At 39.9% G+C, this 21302-nt stretch overlaps 1 protein-coding gene across 1 annotated transcript in view; it reads right to left on the reverse strand.

Moving 5' to 3' along the window:
* Positions 1-21302, reverse strand: part of ank2a (ankyrin 2a, neuronal) — a 59061-nt gene that overhangs the window by 22654 nt on the left and 15105 nt on the right. The window contains exons 7-35 of the mRNA XM_040146887.1: positions 20649-20747; positions 20070-20168; positions 19765-19863; positions 19399-19596; positions 18798-18896; positions 18593-18691; positions 18303-18401; positions 17855-18052; positions 17594-17692; positions 17248-17346; positions 16792-16989; positions 16503-16601; positions 15825-15923; positions 15583-15681; positions 15366-15464; positions 15155-15227; positions 14190-14316; positions 13944-14022; positions 13671-13774; positions 11548-11772; positions 10535-10689; positions 9975-10186; positions 9670-9877; positions 9253-9349; positions 8850-9078; positions 8581-8706; positions 8347-8469; positions 8210-8242; positions 8096-8117 (exon numbers count right to left, since the gene is read on the reverse strand). Of these exons, the coding sequence (XP_040002821.1) occupies positions 8096-8117; positions 8210-8242; positions 8347-8469; positions 8581-8706; positions 8850-9078; positions 9253-9349; positions 9670-9877; positions 9975-10186; positions 10535-10689; positions 11548-11772; positions 13671-13774; positions 13944-14022; positions 14190-14316; positions 15155-15227; positions 15366-15464; positions 15583-15681; positions 15825-15923; positions 16503-16601; positions 16792-16989; positions 17248-17346; positions 17594-17692; positions 17855-18052; positions 18303-18401; positions 18593-18691; positions 18798-18896; positions 19399-19596; positions 19765-19863; positions 20070-20168; positions 20649-20747 (3595 nt within the window). The remainder of the gene's footprint in view (positions 1-8095; positions 8118-8209; positions 8243-8346; positions 8470-8580; positions 8707-8849; positions 9079-9252; positions 9350-9669; positions 9878-9974; positions 10187-10534; positions 10690-11547; positions 11773-13670; positions 13775-13943; positions 14023-14189; positions 14317-15154; positions 15228-15365; positions 15465-15582; positions 15682-15824; positions 15924-16502; positions 16602-16791; positions 16990-17247; positions 17347-17593; positions 17693-17854; positions 18053-18302; positions 18402-18592; positions 18692-18797; positions 18897-19398; positions 19597-19764; positions 19864-20069; positions 20169-20648; positions 20748-21302) is intronic.

Genomic DNA, 21302 nt, shown 5'->3' on the forward strand with positions numbered 1-21302 from the left:
ATAATGAAAGGAGTCTGAGGAATTGCAGCTCTGCTCTGAGTACAATGAATGGCCAACTGTGGATGTGTCTGATCGAAGGTCATACACATGGATTCCAACCTCACTTTGAACATCGGTTAGTCTCTCCAAAGCATTGGGGGAACCAAGCTGAACCTCTATGGAGTTGCCAAGATCAGCTTTAGAAAGTGGCTTTTCACTCTCTGACTTGTCACTTGAGGGCTTAATGAGAGTTCTGGGTTTGGGAGTATCAATTTTGTCATTGGCACCCTGACTCTTAGATAATTTTGGGATCTGTTGAAGGGTTGTGTCTATAATAAAATCGCTATTCTCTAAAGTTAAAGAATTTCTGTCTGACTGACCTTCCCCAGTCTCCTCTGGCACAACTTCATCAACTGGATGTTCCTCTATATGTAAAAGTACACATTCTTCCACATCTTCATCAAAACTTCGTCTTGTCATATCAATAGCCCCCCCCCTGGTCATTTCAAATAGCTTCCCCTCTTGAAACTGAAACGGATCAGGGGTTCTCTCATCACCTGTTTGAACAGGTGTTTTATAAGGTGTTTTTCTGTCCTCTGCAGGACAAAGATTCATCTGTTTCTCAGCCTCAACTTGTTCATTGAAAGCTACATCATTGTCACCATCACACCCTGAGATAACATATTCTAGTTCTTTAGTACACACCATAGCCTGAGGTCTGCTGACAGAAACTGAACCATCTGTCAATGGTAACTCAACTTCATCATCATCTGGATGGTGCTCATCTGTCACACAGCTGGAAACATGTGTGTCATTGACTGAGGAATGGTCATCTTCTACGGCGTCTTTATTTTTGTTTATTTGAGCTTCTCTTTCTGTTAACAGTGGCACAGACTCCTCACTTCCTGGATCAGGTTCCTCTCTCTGAGTTGCAGTTAAACACAATGAACCAACTGATTGAGTAGTTTTTAGTGGTGACTGAATTTCTATCTTCTCTGTAATGCTCGAACTAATATCTGTTGTCTCTCTAAGTGTGTCAGTGTCTTCTGTCACACATTTTTCAGAAGTTTTCTGTAGTGTATCTTGTGAGGAAGACTGTATAACTGCTCCAAATTTTAGATTTAGCTCATTGCCTCTGTGATCACCTGTCTCTAAATTTGTGTCTCTCTTCAGTTTAGCCTCCTGTTCCATCTCCTCAAATGTTTTGATCTTTGCAACCATTTTAAACATCTCCTCTTCTGGGGTGAATTGTTTATTAGTGGTATCATCTCCACTATCATCTGTGTCGAGAGAGTCTTGCCTTATGAGCATGTGAAAATTCGCACTGTCACAAATTTTGGGATCGGAAGACACATTGCCATCAGTTGCTCTCATTGCTGAGTTTGAATATTTGTCTTCTTTAATTTCACTTTCCATTTGGATATTTTCACTATTGTTTTCTTGATCATCATGCTCACTTTCATCCCTGTAAATATTTTTGTCATAAGAAAAACATGCTTTGAGCTGGGAAGCATAATCCTCATACACAGCTGTCTTGGCAGGCATTTTAAATTCTGAGTCCTTTGATTTAGTGGGACTTCCCTCAAGAGAGTCTGGACAAAGGGATTCTCCAGTAGGGCTTGGCTCAATTGAATCAGGAGATTTTTTTGAAGATCTATCCTCCATGAGAGGACTGGCCTCTAGTGAATCTCGATGACATTCCTCTTTAGCTGGGTCATCAAAAACCACAGTGTTTAGGTACTCCAAATCAGCTGGACGTTGTGGTGTGTTAGAACTACTTGGTAGTTGAAAAAATGTTTCTGTTTTGAGAAGTGAATGAGCATCTTTATGATCATTGTTACAGTCATCAGTTGTTGCATACGACTTTGTTATGTCCACCACCCCTTCAGTAGGCTCATTAAAACGTGAGACTACACTTGGTGAGATTTTAGCCTCACCCTCCTCAGATGAGAAACTCTTGGGACCTTCATCTTCAAGGGGACCTGTCTGCCACCCACTTTCCAAAACTTCATGTGTATTTATGTCCACAGTGTCTAAATTTGTATCTCCTGGTGACATCATCTTAGGTTCAGGAGAGAATTTAGGAGTTTCTCTTTTAGTGTCTTCAATTAGTATAATTTGTTTGCAGCTCTCATGGAATAGATCCTCTTCTGGGTGGTATTGTATCACCGCTGGCTTTTCCTTTAAATACTGATCTAAATCAGTACTGAGTAGTGACATCATGCCTGACATATCCCTCTCAGCTGCAGACTGTTGCTGCTGTGTCTTTTTCTCGATACAAACTTCTTGGAATGGTGTCTCCAAAACAAAATTTGGTGACAATTCTGTGACTTCAACCACATCTGTCTGCAGTTGTTCAGTTGCCTCTCCACTTACCTTTCCCTCCAAATCATAACTTGTCAGTATTATTTGTTTGCAGCTCCCATGGACTAGATCCTCTTCTGGGTGGCATTGTATTTCCACTGGCTTTTCCTTGAGATACTGATCTAAGTCACTACTGAGAAGTGACAACATGCCTGACATATTCTTCTCGGTTGTAGACTGTTGGTGGTGCGCCTGTCTCTCGATGCAAACTTCATGGAAAGGTGTCTCCAATACAGTACTTGGTGTCAGTTCTTTGACTTCAACTCCATCAGACTGTATCTGTTCATATGTCTCTCCACCCATCTTTTCCTCAACATTAGTACTAGCTATTATTTGTGTTTTTTCACATACTGTTATTGTTTGCTCCTCACTAGAGGATTTTCTGATTCTGGTGAGAGAAACTTCTTCAAATTTTTCCTGGATAACATCCTCCTCTGGAGGTCTACTTTTCACTGGCCTGTCCTTGATATACTGGTCCAAGTCACTAATCAGCAGTGATACCATGCCTGACATCTCTTTTACTTTTGTAGGGGGTTGATTTGAAGTCTTTTTCTCTACCCATTCTTCCTTCATTTGGAGTTCTTCAGTCAAGGTTGATTGGGTTTCTTTAAATTCACATACAACTTCCTCACCTCCCATTGTGACTGTATGTTTCAATCCAGCATAATCTGTTTCTTGTGTTGTGTCATCCAAGATCAGTCCTTTATTTTTGTCAGTAAAAGATGGTAAAATCTCAAATTTCTCCTGCACATTATCCTCTTCTATTGGTCGACTAGCCACAGGCCTAGCCTCTAGATGCTGATCCAAGTCATTGTTCATGACCGAAAACGTACCTGATGAATCTTTTACTTGTTTGAATGCTTTGGGTTCTTCAAATTCACTCTCCAATTCTTCAACTCCCCTTGTGATTGAATGTTTTTCTATTGTTGCATGATCTCTTTCTTGTGTTGTTCCACCCATTATCGCTTCTTTATTTTCATCAGTGACATTTGTGGGAATTTCCTTATCTTTGTCCTTTGTTAGAAAGATTTGTTCAAATTTCTCCTGAACAACATCCTCTTCTGTTTGCTGACTTGCCACAGGCCTAGCTTGTAGATACTGATCCAAGTCCCTCGTCATTAAGGACAACATCCCTGACACATCTTTTACTGCTGAGGATGTCTGGCTAGATGCTTTCTTACCAATGTGGACTTCTGTAAGTTGTGGCTCATCAGTTTTGACATCTGGTACTTTAGTGTGAGTTTGTTTTAAAAGTGTTTTGCTTCCTTGAGTAGCTGTTGTATTGTCTTTGCATGATTCAGGAATTTTCTCTTTCTCTGAAGGTATGACATACTTTTCTTCTCCTCTAATAGAGTAAATAAGCATTTCATTGGTCATTTGATGTGTCAGTGCGAGTCCTTCACAATTTTCGCTCTCCCCTGAGCTGGAATGAGTGGTCCTAATATCAACACTAGTGTCTGAGGATTCAGCCATGCCTTCATTTTTGGGACTCTCATGACTTAGATCATCAGCTTTCATTTGATTCTCAATTAAAGAATCATCTTTCCCAGTATAACCTTTCAAACGGGGACTTGAGATAGATGCTGGATTTGTATCAGAATCATCACCTAGGGTCTCCTCCTCAGCTGCCTCCAACTGATAGCTCACATCTGTACCTGTTGATATCTGCTTGAACATCTGGTACTCAGGACTTTCTTCCAGCTCAGCCTTAATGTCAGCACTGAAGTCCTCAGAAGGTCTGCGATCCGGGCTGATCTGTATGTCTTCAGATAATCTCCTACCAGTGCTTGTGACTGGTTCTTCTAACTGCATCCTGCCGAGGTTCTTCACTGAGAACTCTGGCTTCTCGCTCTGGTGACTAATACTTCCATCATAAATTTGAAATGTATCTGTATTTTCTACTGTATCTCCAAAATAAGCAATTTCTGAAATTGGTTGAGATTCCTGAGAGACATCTCTCTTTAAGTTTACTGTTAGAGCCTCTAAATCCAATGCTCCACACATGTTGACATCACTTTCTGGATGGTAAATAGTGAGAGTCTGTATTTGGGTTTCTGATTTTGGCTCCTGTGTAGGACTGTGTTCAGTTTGCTGTATCTCTTCAGGACCTACCAATTCAGATATCAATGTTGAAATACTTGAAGAAGCCACTGCTTTGTGGTCAAACAGCCCACTTTTACTTTTTAAAGGGTCCTGCCCGGTCTGGAATTTTTTCAGCAGCTCCTTCACAGACATAGTCTCTTTCCCAGACAACTCTGGTGGTTCTCTCTGTGGGATAACCCTTCTATCATCACACTGAACTGTTTCAGCAAATTTTACTGTTTTTCCAAAAGGAACACCATCTAAAATCAAGTGTGACTCCTCAGAGTTATCTCTAATTATACTTACTGGCAGATCTCCTAAGGCTGTCTTGCCATATAGGCTGACATCACTCTCTTGATGGAAAATTGTGAGGCTCTGAGTTTGATTTTGTGATTTTGACTCCTCTGTAGGACTTTGTTCAAGTGTCTGTGTCTCTTCAGAATCTCCTGATACAGATATCAGTGTTGAAGTACAAGAAGCCAGGGCTTTGTGTTCAAAAAGCCCCTGTTTAGTTTTTGAGGGATCTTGCCCAGACTGGAATGTTTTCATCAGCTCCTTAACAGACATAGTCTCCTTGTCCGGCAACTCTGGTGGCTCTCTCTGTAGGCTAACCCTTCTATCGTCACATTGAACTGTATCCACAAATTTTCCTGTCTTTCCATAATAATCATCATCCGAAATTAAATGTGACTCCTCAGAGTTATCTCTAATTAAACTTAGTGGTTCATCCTTTAAGTTTATTTTGTCACATTTCTTGACATCACTATTTTGATGGAAAATTGTGAGGCTCTGAGTTTGATTTTGTGATTCTCGGTCCTGCTTAGGAGTTTGTTCTGTCGTCTGTATCTCTTCAGAATCTCCTGATACAGATATCACTGTTGAAATACAAGGAGCCAGGGCTTTATGTTCAAATAGCCCGTATTTACTTTTTGAAGGATCCTGCCCAATTTGGAAGGCTTTCATGAGCTCCTTAACAGACATAGTCTCCTCTAATCTTTCTGTCTTAGATCTGGGAGATTCTGGGGACTTCATAACTGTGGGAAGTTCTGGCATGTCTGTCTCCGTCTTCTTTGTGGTGATAGAAGATTTTGCCTCATGTATTAGAACTTGAGTATTTTCTTGCACCTCATCTTCTTTGACTTTGCTCTGTAAAGCTTTAACTCTGTCTTTTATAGATCCTATAGGTGTTTCAACCACTAGAGGAGAAGCTGGAGGATCCATAATAGGGGTGGATACAAAGCCACTCTCCTTAAGAACAGCATCGCCATCTAAAGACTCCTGAGAGCTCATCCTTTCCAACTCTCCCTCAGAGCTGCTACATCCAGAACGTTCTCTGTCTCTAAGTTTCTTCCTAATAGGTTTCTTGATATCTGGGAGACGCCGTTTGCTATCATGCTTTACAACAACCTCTTCAAATCTATCTTGGACAAGGTCCTCTTGAGAACCACTTGTCATCACAGGTCTGTGTTCAAAGTATTCTTCCATGTCCAAACTGAGGTGAGGGCCCATGCCAGTCATGTGTCTGCCTTCTGTGGCAGAGCTACTTGAAATCTTCCTCTCAATGCAAATCTCCTGTATGATTAGTTCTCCGCCGAGGGAATTCCTTATGTCAACCGTAGTCTCAAAGAGGGAACCCCATTTTTCTTTTTTAGGACCACAGCGTTGTACTTCCTGTCCACTGTTGTTTATTCCATCACTTTGAGTCTCACCAACCTTTTCCTGCTTGTCTTTGAACTGTACCACTACTGCCAAATGCTCTTTTTCCTCCAACCCTCTAGCTTCGTCTCCGTCTTCATTCATTTGCTCTGCAGTCAAAACGGCAGACATTTTGACATCTGACATGTCTGAGAGAAGGTCCGGGCTTGCAAGGGTTGCAGGGTCAAGAGGTTGGTTAGTTCTCAGGGAAAATGTCTCAGTTGATTCAGATTCATCATCTTCAATTATAAAAAATCATAACCAAAAAGGGTAAAGGACATAAGGGACAAATGAAGTGGGGAAGAGAGAGATCAGAAAACTGTGATCAAGACAATGCCATCAAAAATCCATCTTCAGTTCACAGAGTAAGGAGAAGACTGACAGAGGATAACGGAGTCTTAAAAAGAAGACCAAAAGGAGATGACAAAGTGATCCAGAAGAGTTGGAGGGGAGTAGAGCAGCAACAGCATAAGCAAAGCCAGGAGGAGTAACAAAACATGTAGAATATGGACAAGAATAATGTTAATCTAATTTGTTTGACGAGATATTTAGAAATTTAACACAAAATACATGAACAGAACCAGAAGGGAACAGAGAAACTTACATATGGAACAAAGGGACAGGAAGGATAGATAACAGACAAACATAACTTCTCAAGATTGTTGCTGACATGAAGAGTCATGTCTGCCTACAAATTAAAGATTTAAAACAAAGAAAATATAAAATATTTACAAAAATTAACAGGGTTTTTATTAAGAATGGGTGTAAGGTAATTCTTGTCAAGCAATCAGGTCAATGTTAATGGATTTTTTTGTGTATTTTAAAGTTTTGTAAATTACTTACCTCCTTCATTTAACTTTAAAAAATGACATTGTATAGTAAAATACTATAAAAATGAGCACATTTAATTTTAGATGCAGTTTCTGTGGTATCAAATATAAAATTGTAAATGTTATCATATAGTTAATTTACTCTGTTTTGTGACTTTATATCCATATTAGCTCACATGCAGAAAAGAATTAGTGGTGTAAAATTGTGTAAAAATCTGAATACGATTTAATTAATAGTGCAACTCAGTGAATGAATGAAAGCAATTTAAGAAAGTATGTAAATGAAGAGGAAAGAAATAGAAAGTGTCCAAAATCACACAAAATGAATGTTGATAATAAAAATAAACCAGGAATAAATCTACACATTTTACCAAAGAAAAACCAACATGATGCTGTTTCATCAATTATTTGAAAAAAAAAAAAAATTTTTTTGGCATGCAACTGGTAAAACTGTTATCTGAGAGTATAATAATTGGTCAAAATTAATGCTTATGTATTATTACCAATAAACATAAATCTTCTCACAGTAAGATTAAATTCTAACACAAACACCTTGAAAATCAAAGCAATTTGGAGTGTATTTGAATAAAAAGTATGATTTTGACCTTCATTTATGATTAATAAAAAAACGCAAAATGTCATAGCAATTACAGAAAAATAAAATGTGAAGGGTGGGAGAAAGGCAGTGGGATTTAAAGTTAGGGCAATGTGGAGTACATCAGCCATAGCATAGCTGTCATTAAAAAACATGTAACTATAAACGGTGCAGTAGAGCAAAATAAGAGAGCAGGGTTAACCCAAACAGAAAGTAACATACATCAATCAGTGCATCTCTTGGCACATAAATATTTTCATATTTCTGCACTTTAAAACCTTTAAGATCAATAAGTTTTAGGTCCAATATATGACTGTGTTGTACTGTATAAAGAACTATATAATATTTAATTACATAAAAATTCTATACTGGTTCCTTCAGTACCAACACTGACCACTGAAAATGTAAAATGTGTCAAATGCATGAACCTATATCATTTTATCTTTTTCTTAATTTTTTTTTTTTTTTTAAATCTAAACAGAATTTTCAAAACTGTTAAATACCTTAATCATACAAATATATATATGCAAAACAACAGAGTTCGACTTACATTTCTTGTCACTCTTCTCACTCTGTAGAAAGAAGATGAAAAAAGTATGGTTAACTGCAACCTAATTATGATATTATTGTTTATTTGTTGTACTATGAAGTAGACTTTATTTACCTCATCATCTGCATCTTGGTCTGAATCAGACTCCTAAAGAAGAATGCAGCAGAGGGAGGGCAAACAATGCAGTTACTGCAATTAAAAAGAAATTACAGTTATAATATATACAAAAAACTAATTCTATTCAGACTAACCTTTGAGTATGTTGGGAGGGTAATGTTAAGGTTGCAGATAGCATTGTGGTTAAGGCTACGGTATGTCCGTGGTTCCTTTGTGAAGGACAGGCGACCACATGGCTCCTGCGCTGTGTCTCTAATCTGTACATTAATGAAACAGTAATTCAGCCATTAATTATATATGTTGGATTTCTGAACATCTAAATAAATCAGTAGTATTTTCAGACATTTTTATCCAGTGTGTAGTTATACTTTGATGAATAGGGCCAGTCTGTTCTCCTTGAAGGCAAAGAAGCTGAACACATGGTGCTGTCCACTCTTGGTAAGAGGCACCAGGTTTCCAAAGCAGTCGGCAAATATAGGTTTTCCCTCCAGTACCTGTGTGTTGATTGACAACTGTTTTCATTATTCAAACAAACCATTAAGGTCTATTATCTCTCACTTCTCTTCACACCCCTTTTAGATGATCCCCGTCTCAGACATTTCCCTCTTTTTATGTATCCCCCAGAATCATGCTGTACCTCAACATCTCGGCTTCGGGCAACTTCAGTGAAGTTCTCCTGCTGCTCCAGTGTTTTGTCCATCTTGTCGTCTGTCATGCAGAAACACCGCAGGCGGGCCTCAATGGGGTCCAGTGTCTTGGCAAAAATGACAAACTTGGCCATGTATGGAACACAGATGATCTCTCTGTACAGCTGAGAGGCGAAACTGACAGACTCCTGGATCTGTCTGCAGTCTATCAGCCAGAACCTAGAAATATGAATAACACTTTCAGTCAGAAACAGATTGATGTTACCAGATAGTTTTACAGTATGCTAGGTACTCGTGGTATGATGTTAAATCACCTAAATGAAAGAAAAAAAGGATGTCGCAAAGTGTTAAACTTCTGAGTGTAATACACGACTCCATATTTGAAGGATTTACCTTGCTGACACATTTGTGGTGAAGGAAACACATTGGTTAACAAAGGTCAGAGGTGTGGAGCCAGTGATGTCCTCCCATTGGGCAGGAGTGGTTCCACCTGAAACTCAGAAACATATTTGTTACCCAACCTGTCACAGTGGTTCACTAATTGGTTTTTATTGGTATTTATAGAGAGGAAAAAAATGACAGGATTTCTCTTTGCTTTCCAATCCTATGATGAAAAAAGCAAAAAAATACAACTAAGCTAAGACAGGCACATACCATTAAATTAGATGACATTAAATTACAAAGGAAACATTTTAATGTTTATTTTGACTATCTGATATTAAACAGCTGGTGGTAGCTAGATATTAGTCTGTGATGTTTTAATTTTTACATTGTTCGCTGATATGATGATTGATTATTCCCCATACTTACCTGTAATACTGCAAAGTAAACGTAAAGTGGGGGTCTCTCCACTGTATACTGCACTTGGCCCGTCAGTGTTGGAGCTCTTGGGAATAGGGATTGTCATGGTGATTGGTTTGTGGAACTTCCTCCTTCTTGGCTCCAGTGTAACAATTGGGCTGAATGTGGCTTTGTTACCAAGAATCTTTCTCACTACCTCTACATCAATGGGCTGAGCCTAAAACAAGGTACAAAAACCATATAAATGTAACAGCCTTATCGATTCCTATAGTCTTTAACATTCCACTGATATGTGTGGAATGCACTGAATGTACCTGTAGCCCAACTCTGATTTTCTTAGTGAGGGCTCCTTCAGGGAAGACAGCCTGGACCTGGGGCACAAGAGTGCTGCTAAGGACCCCGCCCTCTGGTCCAATCAAATGACTGTCTTGCTTTATCCGTGATACCACTGCAAAATACTGTGGGAAGTCTCGGGTGATGATGCGGCATATTCTTTTCTTCTCAAGCTCCTCAGGAGAATCAAGTTCTGTGAAGATCAGAAATATTCAGTACAAATATCCTACGAGCGTTTAATTGTGTTAAGTTTGGTAGTGGAGTTTCAGGTGGAAGACTATTTCAGTTTCTCCTTCATTCGTTACATCCTCTGCTTTCTGCTTCCCATTGCAAACCCAGTAGTAATCTAAAAGGCAACTCTGTTCTGCTTCACTTAGCTACTGTGGCCTGTGATGTGTCTTAATTTGATCATATTGTGGCTTAAAGTTTTCGTGCTCTAGTATTTTCATGTATGGTTTGCATCAAAAATGTTGTGACATGAGATAGCAACCCCCATCAACAAGCTCTTGTTTGCCATCACAATCCAGTTAAGATCGCTTACTTTCATCCATGCCATTAAGTATCTGGTTCAGTTCTTCTTCAGTGAAGTCACAGTGGTGTTCCCGCCAGCTCTCCCCTGTCTCACTCCTCAAGATCACTAACTCTCTCTCCGTGCCCCGCAGAGCTGCAAAATGAGGGATCTCCACAATCACAGGCCTAAAAGGGTGACAAGGTTGAGTCAAACACAAATTGTACTTCAAATAACGTGGTAACAGTTTGGCAGAAGTTGGGCTTTATCAGAGATAATATGATGCTTAGAGAAAAGAAGAAAATAAACAAACAAAGCAAACAAAAAGAAACAAACTATTCAAATTTGAGTTAAAAAAAAACAGGTATAAGGTTTCATGCCTAATGAAACAAACATATTCACTTGAAAGTAAATTGAAACATGTTTAACCATAAAGAGAACATCCATTGCACATCAGCAACAGAATCCAACTGGAAACAAATCTGGGGATTGGTACTGGAGACTGAGGAAAGCATGGAGATAACTCAAAAACATAAGGCAAGGTCAGATGGTTTCAGACTAAGGCTTGCACTTTTATAGTACCAAGAAAGAAAGGAAGGAACAAAATAAAAACAAAAAAGACTTACTCATGAAAAGCATATCATGATAAACTCAAAAAATTATATAGGGTAAGGTGGACACGATGGATAAATATGGGGGAGCATGTGACCAGGATTCCAGATTGGTAGGGTGTCCCCCAACCATGGTCCTACCCGAGGAACTTGGTCCCTGGAGGACCCAGCTGCAGGATGCGACTGACCAGGCTCTCACCCTCATTCAGAGGGGGTGGAGCTGTGGGAAGGTGGAGCTTACTGATCCATACGCAGCACAGAGGGGGAGTGAAGGAGAAATTATGAACACTCCACACAACTGTGTAAATACACTCACGCAATCAAAAACACATACACAAACTCAAACACATGTATAGTACACACACACACACACACACACACACACACACACACACACACACACACACACACACACACACAAAAACACACACTTACCCCAGGAACTGAGCTCCGGTGGGTCCTACTTCTATGATGCGACCAGCCAGCCCCTCACCCTCCACCATAGGAGGCATAGAGGCCAGACGGTGTCTCTTCACCAGCCTGCATGTCACCCGCGTAGGTGCAGAACACTTTCTTGGTGGTACAATGATTCGCAGGCCATTGTGACGGCAGCCACGCATGGCCCCGCCCCTGGCATCTACCATGAAGCTGACCAGGAAGCTAAAGAGAAGGACCAAGCAGTGGATGAAGTTGTTGTTAAAGACTATAAACCTCCAGATGAAGACGATGCAGAAAAAGCATCCGAAGCAAAGAAGGAGCTACTTATATGACATCAGTCGGTGGTGATATAAAAACAAACAGGTCTCAGCAGATATTAGCTATTTCATTCCAGCCTTTTCTAGTTCATTGTTTTCACTCCTTTGCAGTTTCATTACACTTGAAATTTAACTTGCGAGACAGACAAGCAAAGAGGACGGCACTGAACAAGATTTTTTCTTGAAGATCTTATGTTTCAAACAGCAAATAAGTATGAATAATGACTCAAATATTAGATGTCTTCAGGCAAGCAAATTTTTACACTTATACTTAACATAAAGATGTCCAGTATGGGAGCCGATCAGGACATGGAGTGAAGTGGTATCGCATTTATTAAAACAGGAGGTTGGCAATATTCTACGTTCTTATTATTGTGATTAAATCCCATCGAAAACACACTAGAACTTACAATGAATTGATCCAACCAACAAGTATTATCTGTCTAGCAAAATCCTGTATTAGCTCATTGCTCTTTGTCATAGAGCTCTATTGTTGTCGAAAACTTGAATAAACGCATAAATGAGCCACACTCTTGCACTAGGTTACATCTGACCTCATTGTGCTGAGCAAGAGCACTGTAGTTTATAATGAGTTACACCCATATATACATTTCTGGCGCTGTAAATACTTACTACTGCACAAAATGTGTTTTAATCATCCGCTGAAAATAGTCCCTAAAAAATAAACTACTTATTCCTGTTTCAGTAACGTTTGCTAATAATAACAGTGCCCACCTGAGTCTTTCTTTCAGAAACTTGATATTTGTTACATTAGTTGTTGTTATTTAATGTTAAATTAATAATAAAAAAATTAATTAATAATTAGCATTGTCTTCACAAAGAACAAGTAGACTTGAAGCTTGGAGGAGGCTGCAAAGCATTGAGAGACGTACTAACACATTATTGATTTAGAACTTTTCATGGGATTTGTTGAAAGTAAGAAAAATATAGAATAATAACAGTCTTGTTCTTTAAGGACTATGACATTTGTTTCCAGCTGTCATAAACTGTGTTGGGTTAAAACACTAGAACCTATTCTCAACATACAGTGCTATTATATTAGATAGAAAAACATAAATAGCCTCTTAGTTCTATGTTTCCGCAGAGCTGCAAGATTAAAAGAGTCAGATCTGCATCAATGATAAAAACTTGGTTGGAACATCTCTAGAAAACCTGAACCCCAGAAATGGAAAGTCATGCATTATGAAATCATGCAAACAGGGAGGATGGGGATGAGATCATTCAGTAGTGGATACGAAAAAAAGTAAAGGCACGGAGGAGAGATGACTAAGAGAGTAGCCAAAATAAAGAGTATCACCTGCTGTTGTCATGGTCTAGGCACGGAGAGGAATGGCTAGAAGCAGAATACAACAACAAACACACACACAATCACAAACACAGCCAAGACAAGAGGGTGCACAAAGAGGCAACAAGAGAATAAACAAAAAGAGAATAAAGAATGAGTAAAAGTGAGGAAAAACCCAACCAGACGCAGAAAAAGACACAGAAGCAAAGATAATAGAAGGAAGGAAAAAAAACACAGACGTGAAGTAGTGAAAAATAATATAAGGATAAATTAAAATTGATTCACAGGTGACTCGTACACTCCTGATAATGAACAATAGCTTGTGAAAGATGGAGTCTTCATTTCAAGGATAAACGAATATCCTTAATGTGTGTGTGTGTGTGTGTGTGTGTGTGTGTGTGTGTGTGTGTGTGTGTGTGTGTGTGTGTGTGTGTGTGTGTGTGTGTGTGTGTGTGTGTGTGGAAGAGAGAGAGAGAGAGAGAGAGTGAGGTGTATACCCAGAGTGTAACAGACTGGAAGACAGCACCACATTATCAAGGTGCTCAGCACCCCAGCTCAGACGGAACGAGTCCTTTTCGTGCTCTCTAGACAGTGCTGACACCTACAGACCAACAAACAACAGTCATTCACACAGTCACAAAAGGCATTCAGAAAATAATTATCAAATATTCAAAACTAAGGATACCTTAGGTGAGGTGATCATAGGTTAGCTAACTCAACAAAATTCCAACCAATTTGAGTAGTGTGCTGTTAATATGTTTTGTCCTCACTTGGTGGCTTGTAAGCATGTCTTCGATGAGGACGCCTTCTCTCTGATGGAAACTCTGGTGAATAGGAGTGTGCTGCTGCCTGTTGGAAAAGCACAGCAGGATTTTTTTGTGTCTTTGTATGTATCTTTCTGTTTGTATGTTGTGATATGTCATCATACACTTTACACATGTACTGTGATTTTTATTAAGTTAGATGTGTGATTAGACTTTTTGTTAGGTGTCGTGTATGTGTGTGATGCTTGTGACCTGTCCAGGTTGTGGCTCATGTAGCTGAAGCCGTCCAGGTAGTGTCCAGGAAGAGAGTCATCTCCCAGCTCTCTGAGATCCTCTGCTCTTAGATACTCCCCACCATCACCTGTCATAGTGTCCTCACCTGGGAAACAAAGATGTGCCATTTAAGATATTTGCACCAAATTTGCAACATGAGATAATTTTCTCCTTTCTCATTTTGACATGTTTCACTCATCAAAACAACACCATACTCATGGCACATGAATGAACATAGGCCATAAGTATGGTCTTACATAATTCTTCAATCATCCATAATCATCATAATTGTCATGATCATATCCACATCCCCAAACACTTCATGCAGTTAGTTTCCACCACTGCATTAAAACACAATAAACGAAGCTCTAATTATACCCAATAAACAACAAGGTGTTAGGTCTAGGAAGGTCTGCTTATGTAAAATCAGTTAAATAACCGAACAACAACAACAAAACTCATCGATTCTCTAGAGGCAAATAACACAGGGGTTTACAAAGTTGAGACTAAAAGGCTGGAAACAAAATTCTCACAATTCATTGTTTACTGCACACTACCAATACAATCAAAATCAATTAGTTAGAAGAACACAACTATGGCAATAAGTTGGCTGGGCAGGGCAGCCATTTTGCAGTACCTTCCAGTTCCACAGACATCTCACATAATGGCTCATCTTCCAGCCCCAGAGCTAAGAAACATACAACCTTAAGAACCACAGCTACAAAACTACATCACCCACAACACACAGCTCTTCATGACTACTGCACAAAGGGAGAAAGTTAAAATCTCTTTGTCCAAGGATAATTTTGGGTTACAGTATCTGAATGTAACCAAAAAACTTTGCACATTCCTTTGCTAGTAAAACAATGAGTTTGATGTGGACCAGTAGAACAGTATATATATTTTTTATCTCATTCTTGCTTTTTCTGTTTAGAGTAACTCACCCTCTTCATCAGAAACATCAAGGATCTCAGTCATGGTCTCAGGGACATTGAGCTTGTGTTTTTCTGTGACCATCTGATGTGACACCCATTTAAAGTCATGGAAAAATATAAACAAAACAGAGAAATATTTAACTGGGTTTTGTTGGAAATGTTAGGCAAAACTGAGTGGTCCAAAAAACTGCAGTCTAAAAGTATCACACATGGAGTTTACCGTTGTGGTAGTGACAAACTCCTCAGTGACGACTTTCAGTGTGTCCACCACAGAGATGTAACCCAGACGTCTAGCAATTGACAGAGCAGTGTTTCCATTCTAACAGAAGGAAGGGCAAAGATTTTGTGTGAAGGACAGAAAAATGAAATTCCATGTTCACAAAACTTTTTATGTTTTTTTATGTTGAGTAAAGTGAGAAGTTTTTTTTCTTTCCTACCAGTGTAGTAGCACTGGGCTTGGCCCCATGTTGCAGCAAAACATTGATTATGTGTGTGTTCCCTTGTTGTGCTGCCTGGTGAAGTGGTGTGTACCCATTCTGTAGAACCATAAAAATAAGAAAATAAGGTCAATATAAAAACTGAAATGAAAGTGGCTTTGATTGTATTTTGGCTTGTCGTTGTACTTTCAGCTTTAATTGAGCAGAGTTTGTATGCTTCAGATTTGATATTTGAAGTCTACCTTGGTTTTAGCATTGATGTTGGCACCTTGCTGTAATAGGAAGTTCACCATCTTGGCATTTCCATAGTGACAAGCCACGATCAGAGGGGTATATCCGAGCTGAGGTATAGAGGGGGTGAGAGGATGATACAGACGAAAAACATTTGTTTCCCGAATTGCCTCATTTGTTTTACTTGTTTGCTGTGATAATTTATTAGGAAGGGGTATACCTTTAAAATAAATTATCTTAAAAAACATGATGACTGACCCAAGTAAACACTACTTTGACGTGTGGCCATTTGTGAAATGTGACCACGGAGTGCATTAACAACACAGTGTCGTAGAAACAAAAAGCCCTTGAATGATGTTGATGTATGATGTAGACATTGCTGTGCCTCCCAAAAGCCAGTAGGTGGCAGAAATGCTGAATTTGTATGTGTTTGTCAAAGAAGCTGGTGAACACAGACTATAGCAGTGAATACACACAGAGTAAGATACATAATTCTCCCGATTCAATTCTTGTTGAATAATTGGTGTCCATGATATTCTGAGAATTCCCCACTTAATTGAATAAATTCCATATTCTAAACGGAGTATCCACTTCCACAAAATCACATGATTAGTGACTAGTTTTTGACTGCGTATGCTTTCTCATAGTGTTTGTGTGTACTTACATGTACAGTATATGTTTGTTTGTACCTTAGTTTGCTGATCCAAGTTGGCGCCGTGTTTGGCCAGTACCTCTGCTGCACTGACCCTGTCCTCTTGGGCTGTGAGATGCAGAGGAGTCAGTCCACTCTGTAACACATGAAGCACAGAGTTGTCCACCTATGTTGTTTATATTATGCACATGAACCTGTAACTAAAAACCTGCTTCATATTCTAAATGGTTGCTATGCATATAAATGTTTTTATAGCAATTATATGTTTCTTCTCAGGTGAGAACGTAAGAGCTAATGCTTAAATTGTGTCTGTGCTCATGTGTGACCTTGGTGGCCATGTTGACGTGAGCTCCTTTGCCCAACAGCAGGCCGGCCATCTCGGCATGTCCTTCCTGGGCTGCCAGGTGTAGAGGGCTGACTCCCTGCTTGGTTAGAACGTTGGTCTCTGCACCATACTGCAGCAGTGCTAATGCAATGTTTGTCTGGTTCTTTTTGGCTGCAATGTGGAGAGGAGTGTAGCCATTCTGGACAGGGAGGAAGGTTAGCAGTTAAATAATGTACTGTGATAACACCGATCTAAAATCAAAAAACAAGGGCTTATCTGCATCCTTCTCACCCTCTTACCATGCCATCACCACTGTAATATAACACCCTCTATAAGGTAATACAATCATCCCAGGGTTGGATAAGTTGAGGTGGGTTAAAGGAAACAGTGCATCACATATAAACAATAGTGTGAGAGTATCTGAAGTACTTTTCTTCTTTAACATCCTTGGTCTAACCTTTGCAGTTGCATGAGGTGATGCCCCTTTGTCCAGCAGCAGCAGAGCTACTTCTTGGTTATCATAATGAGCTGCCACATGTAGCGGGGTTAGGCCATTCTGTAAGAGGAAGCATTTGATTACAGCCTTTATGATTTTGTTGTGTTTTGTTCTGTATCCATCTTCCTCCTTATTAACAATTCTGTTCTACTCTGTAATTGGTCTATTTGAGAGGCACAAATGAGTTCTAGTCGAGGACTAAAAGATTCAGTGCACTGTGTAACTCACTGAAATTAATAGCATTACCCTGAAATAACCTGAGACCTTGTCTGATAATCTGCTTCTATTTACAGTATCTTCAGCTCACCTTGCCAGCATCGTCAGTAAGTGCTTTGCGTTGAAGGAGAAGTTTTGCTACGTCAAGGCTTCCATACTTTGCTGCTACATGTAATGGAGTGAATCCTTTCTGTAGAGGGAAAAGGGAGATAAATTTTATTTCAAACCTATATCTCCAAACTGTTTTGTTTTCATGTTTAGCTGGGTATTAACCAAATTTGCATCAATTTGCGTGATCCATCAATGTTTTTCTGTCTCTGTCCGATTGCATCACATCCCATCCTCTGCTCACCTTGGTGGCCATTGAGTGTGAGGCTCCGGCCTCCAGCAGCACGGCGGCAGTCTCTACCTGGCCCTCCCTGGCTGAAATGTGGAGGGGAGTGTAACCGTTGGTGGTGGCAGCGTCCGGGTGGGCCATGTGCTGCAGCAGCAACTGGACAATATCTGTTTTCCCCAAACGGGATGCAATGTGGAGGGGAGTCTGGTCCTCCTGTGTTTGAAAGATGAAAAGATTGCACATGCTTGAGTTGAGAGGGAAAACGGGAAAGAAACAGATAAAGAAGGGAGAGAGGTAGAGGTTGTGGAATTAGAAAAAAACGTGGTAAAAATGTGGTAGCCAGAGGCAGGCGACAGGAACCATGAGTATGTATTGTATATGCAATCCAGTGGATGAAATATGCTTATTTATTATTAACAGAATGAAACAGTGAATAACTCTGAAGATGCGACTGCTGACTCACCCTGGCCATGGCATCCACCAACGCTCCATTTCTCAGCAAACAGCGAACCACTTCCATCTGACCTGCTCGTGCTGCCATGTGGAGAGCTGTCTCGCCACGCTGATAAGAAAAGACAGAACATTTGTGAGCAATAAGACACTGTGCTGCACAAAACACTTGTGGTCTGTAAGAACAGCTGCCAATCGGTCAAACTGAGAAAGTTGATACTTGAAAAATGTATGCTTAGTTTGTGACATATGTATTCCTGACCAGTCAAATGACCTTCCTGACCTTGTCAAATTCCTACTCACAATGTTACGGACATCAGGGGAGGCTCCATTCTGCAGCAGAAGCAGAACAATGTTGAGGTGACCCATGAAGGCAGCTACATGGATGGGAGTCAGACCAGACTAGAAAGAGAGACAGGGATACAGAGGATGAGCACCGAATGCAAAGGTAAACAGAAGAGTGTACTGTATAATTGTACTGTATTACATTCCCCCAAAGAAATCTCACCTCAGTAATGGCCTGGATGGAGGCACCATATTTGACCAACAGTTCCATCACCTTCACCCTGTTCTTCTTACAAGCGATGTGGAGGGGAGTGAAACCATTCTGGTAGGGTGAATGAGAGAAAAATTAAGAGGTGTAGTATATACAAAATGTCTATATGATCCACATTTATTTTTCATTTCATTACTGTCTTACTTATTTGACACTTTTCTGGAGCATTTTTATGTGCAATGTACTACTTACACATTGGTGAGTAAGTACTAAATTTATATGTCCGTCCCTTTTTTTCCGCTTGTGACAGATTGCCTCCAGTCTTTCAGGAGAAAATGGTGCTGTTTTTCCTACTGTATGTTGTCAAGCAGCTCATCTCTTATCCTTCCATTATTGGTCATTTTCCTAATTATCAGACTTTCTTTCCCCCAAGATTTACCGATACCAAATATTAACTTCTGTCCATTTTAAATCTCCGTATGTACAGTACTGTTTGTCACTCTTGTCTGCAAATGTTTACGTGCTTGTGTATGTCTGCATATGTATATTCAGGAGTCTGTGTCGATGCCTATTTTTGTGCTTGTACAGTTTGCTATTTCCTGTGAAGGCCTACCAGTGCTCTGATATTGGGATTAGCCTTCTTGTCTAGCAGCAGCTTGGTGACTCTGTAGTGGCCACAGTGAGCTGCGACATGCAGCGCTGTGAGGTAGTCCAGTGTGACATCATCAACAGGCGCCTTGTGCTGCAGCAGGAGTTTAACACACTCTATGTGGTCTCCCTGGGCCGACATGTGTAGTGGGGACAGTCCGTTCTGTGTGGGCCACAGGTCAGGAAAATAATACAGTGGAGAAAGAGGTGACAGAGTTGATAAAGAAAGGGAGGAAAATTGAAAACTAAAAACAAATTTAATACACCTTTATTTCATTGTAGGAAAGATTCTGGGGTATGGTGGCCCAGTACTGGCACAGCCGTACAATACCTTGGTTCTGGCTAAGATGGGGGCTCCTCTTTCCAGCAGCAGCTCCACTGCAGGGTCATGTCCACTCCTTGCTGCACAGTGAAGGGGGGTCAGCCCATCCTTGGAGACAATCACACGAGCACAGAATCACAAAAAAACACAAACACTAATATACACACACTATAGACATAAATCCAGTTTGTCTGTTTTGACAAAAGAGGTAATAGACAAGTAGTCAGTATACTCTATTAGGCACTAATGGGTAGTTTCAGAATTGTCACAATTTAATTAAAAACTGATGTCAAGACTTTAAATAAGAGTCTCACCCTGGTTTTAGCATCTATTTGAGCCCCTCGGTCCAACAGCAGGGCCACCATGTTGGTGTTGCCTCTCTTGGAGGCCACATGGAGAGGCGTTATCCCATTCTGACAAAGCAATCAAGGAAACAAAGGAAGGTTTACCACAGTGTACACACTATACAATTCACATTTGCAAAAATATATTTCATGATTGTGAGGGGGAGCTGACATTATTCACATCTCATTCCAATTAAAATCATATCGAAAGTGGTAGAATCTGTTTAATTAATAATTTGTATGATTTCATTTTTTGTTTCTGTTGAGTGGAACACAATAATAGAAGGTTACCTCACTAACTACCCAACTCTATAGGCTATATATCCCAAGAAGGCTATATATCTGAAGACATGCAGGAAGAAGTGTAACCTTTGAAAGGCTATAGGGAAATGCAGATAATAAAGGCTTAGATTGAAAAGGAAAGTTATGATGGAAAATAACAAATACACTGTTCTGCAAGCATCAAGGTGAAAACACACACATCAGATTTTAATAGACAGCAGTGCAGACAGCGTTTTGATTTGCTTAGAACTGGAAATAGGGCACTACCCTGGCTGTGAAGTCCACAGCAGCTCCTCTGTTCAGCAACAGGGTGGAGACATTCACGTTACCATAGTGAGCCGCGATGTGCAGAGGGGTGAACCCACTCTGTTCGAGACAGACAAGGAGAAAAGAGGGAGGAAGAGAGTGAGAGCGAAAGAAGCAGAGGTTGAAGGACACAAACAGGAAGAAACAGAAGATTGGTTGAAACAACAGGTGAGGAAAAAGGAGGACAGTTGCAAAAGAAGAGCAAAGAAAAAAGAAAGAAAGAAAGAGAGAGAGAGAAAGAAAGAAAGAAAGAGAGAAAGAAAGAGAGAAAGAAAGAAAGAACCTCGACTCTGCTGAACCAGTATTATGAGGCAGCATATGAAAAAAAACAGACGTGTTGGTGTAAGAATAAGCATAAAAAATTAGCATTCCCCCAAATAGCACATGCACTACATAATGCATGCAGAAACCCTCTAATTCTGCCATGCTTGCTAAAAAAAACAACAAATGGTGAAAAAAAAATCGAAGCCGTTTGGTTTGTGAGTACTAAGAAGAGGTAAAAATACAAGACATTAAAAACCCAAACTCAATTACACAAAGCAACTAAGCACAATGTGTATCTGCTTGGATGGACAAATGGACATTTATATATAAGCTGTATATAAATATCTACAG

The sequence above is a fragment of the Xiphias gladius genome, chromosome 15 (genome assembly GCF_016859285.1).
Source record: "Xiphias gladius isolate SHS-SW01 ecotype Sanya breed wild chromosome 15, ASM1685928v1, whole genome shotgun sequence".
Classification (NCBI taxonomy): domain Eukaryota; kingdom Metazoa; phylum Chordata; class Actinopteri; order Istiophoriformes; family Xiphiidae; genus Xiphias; species Xiphias gladius.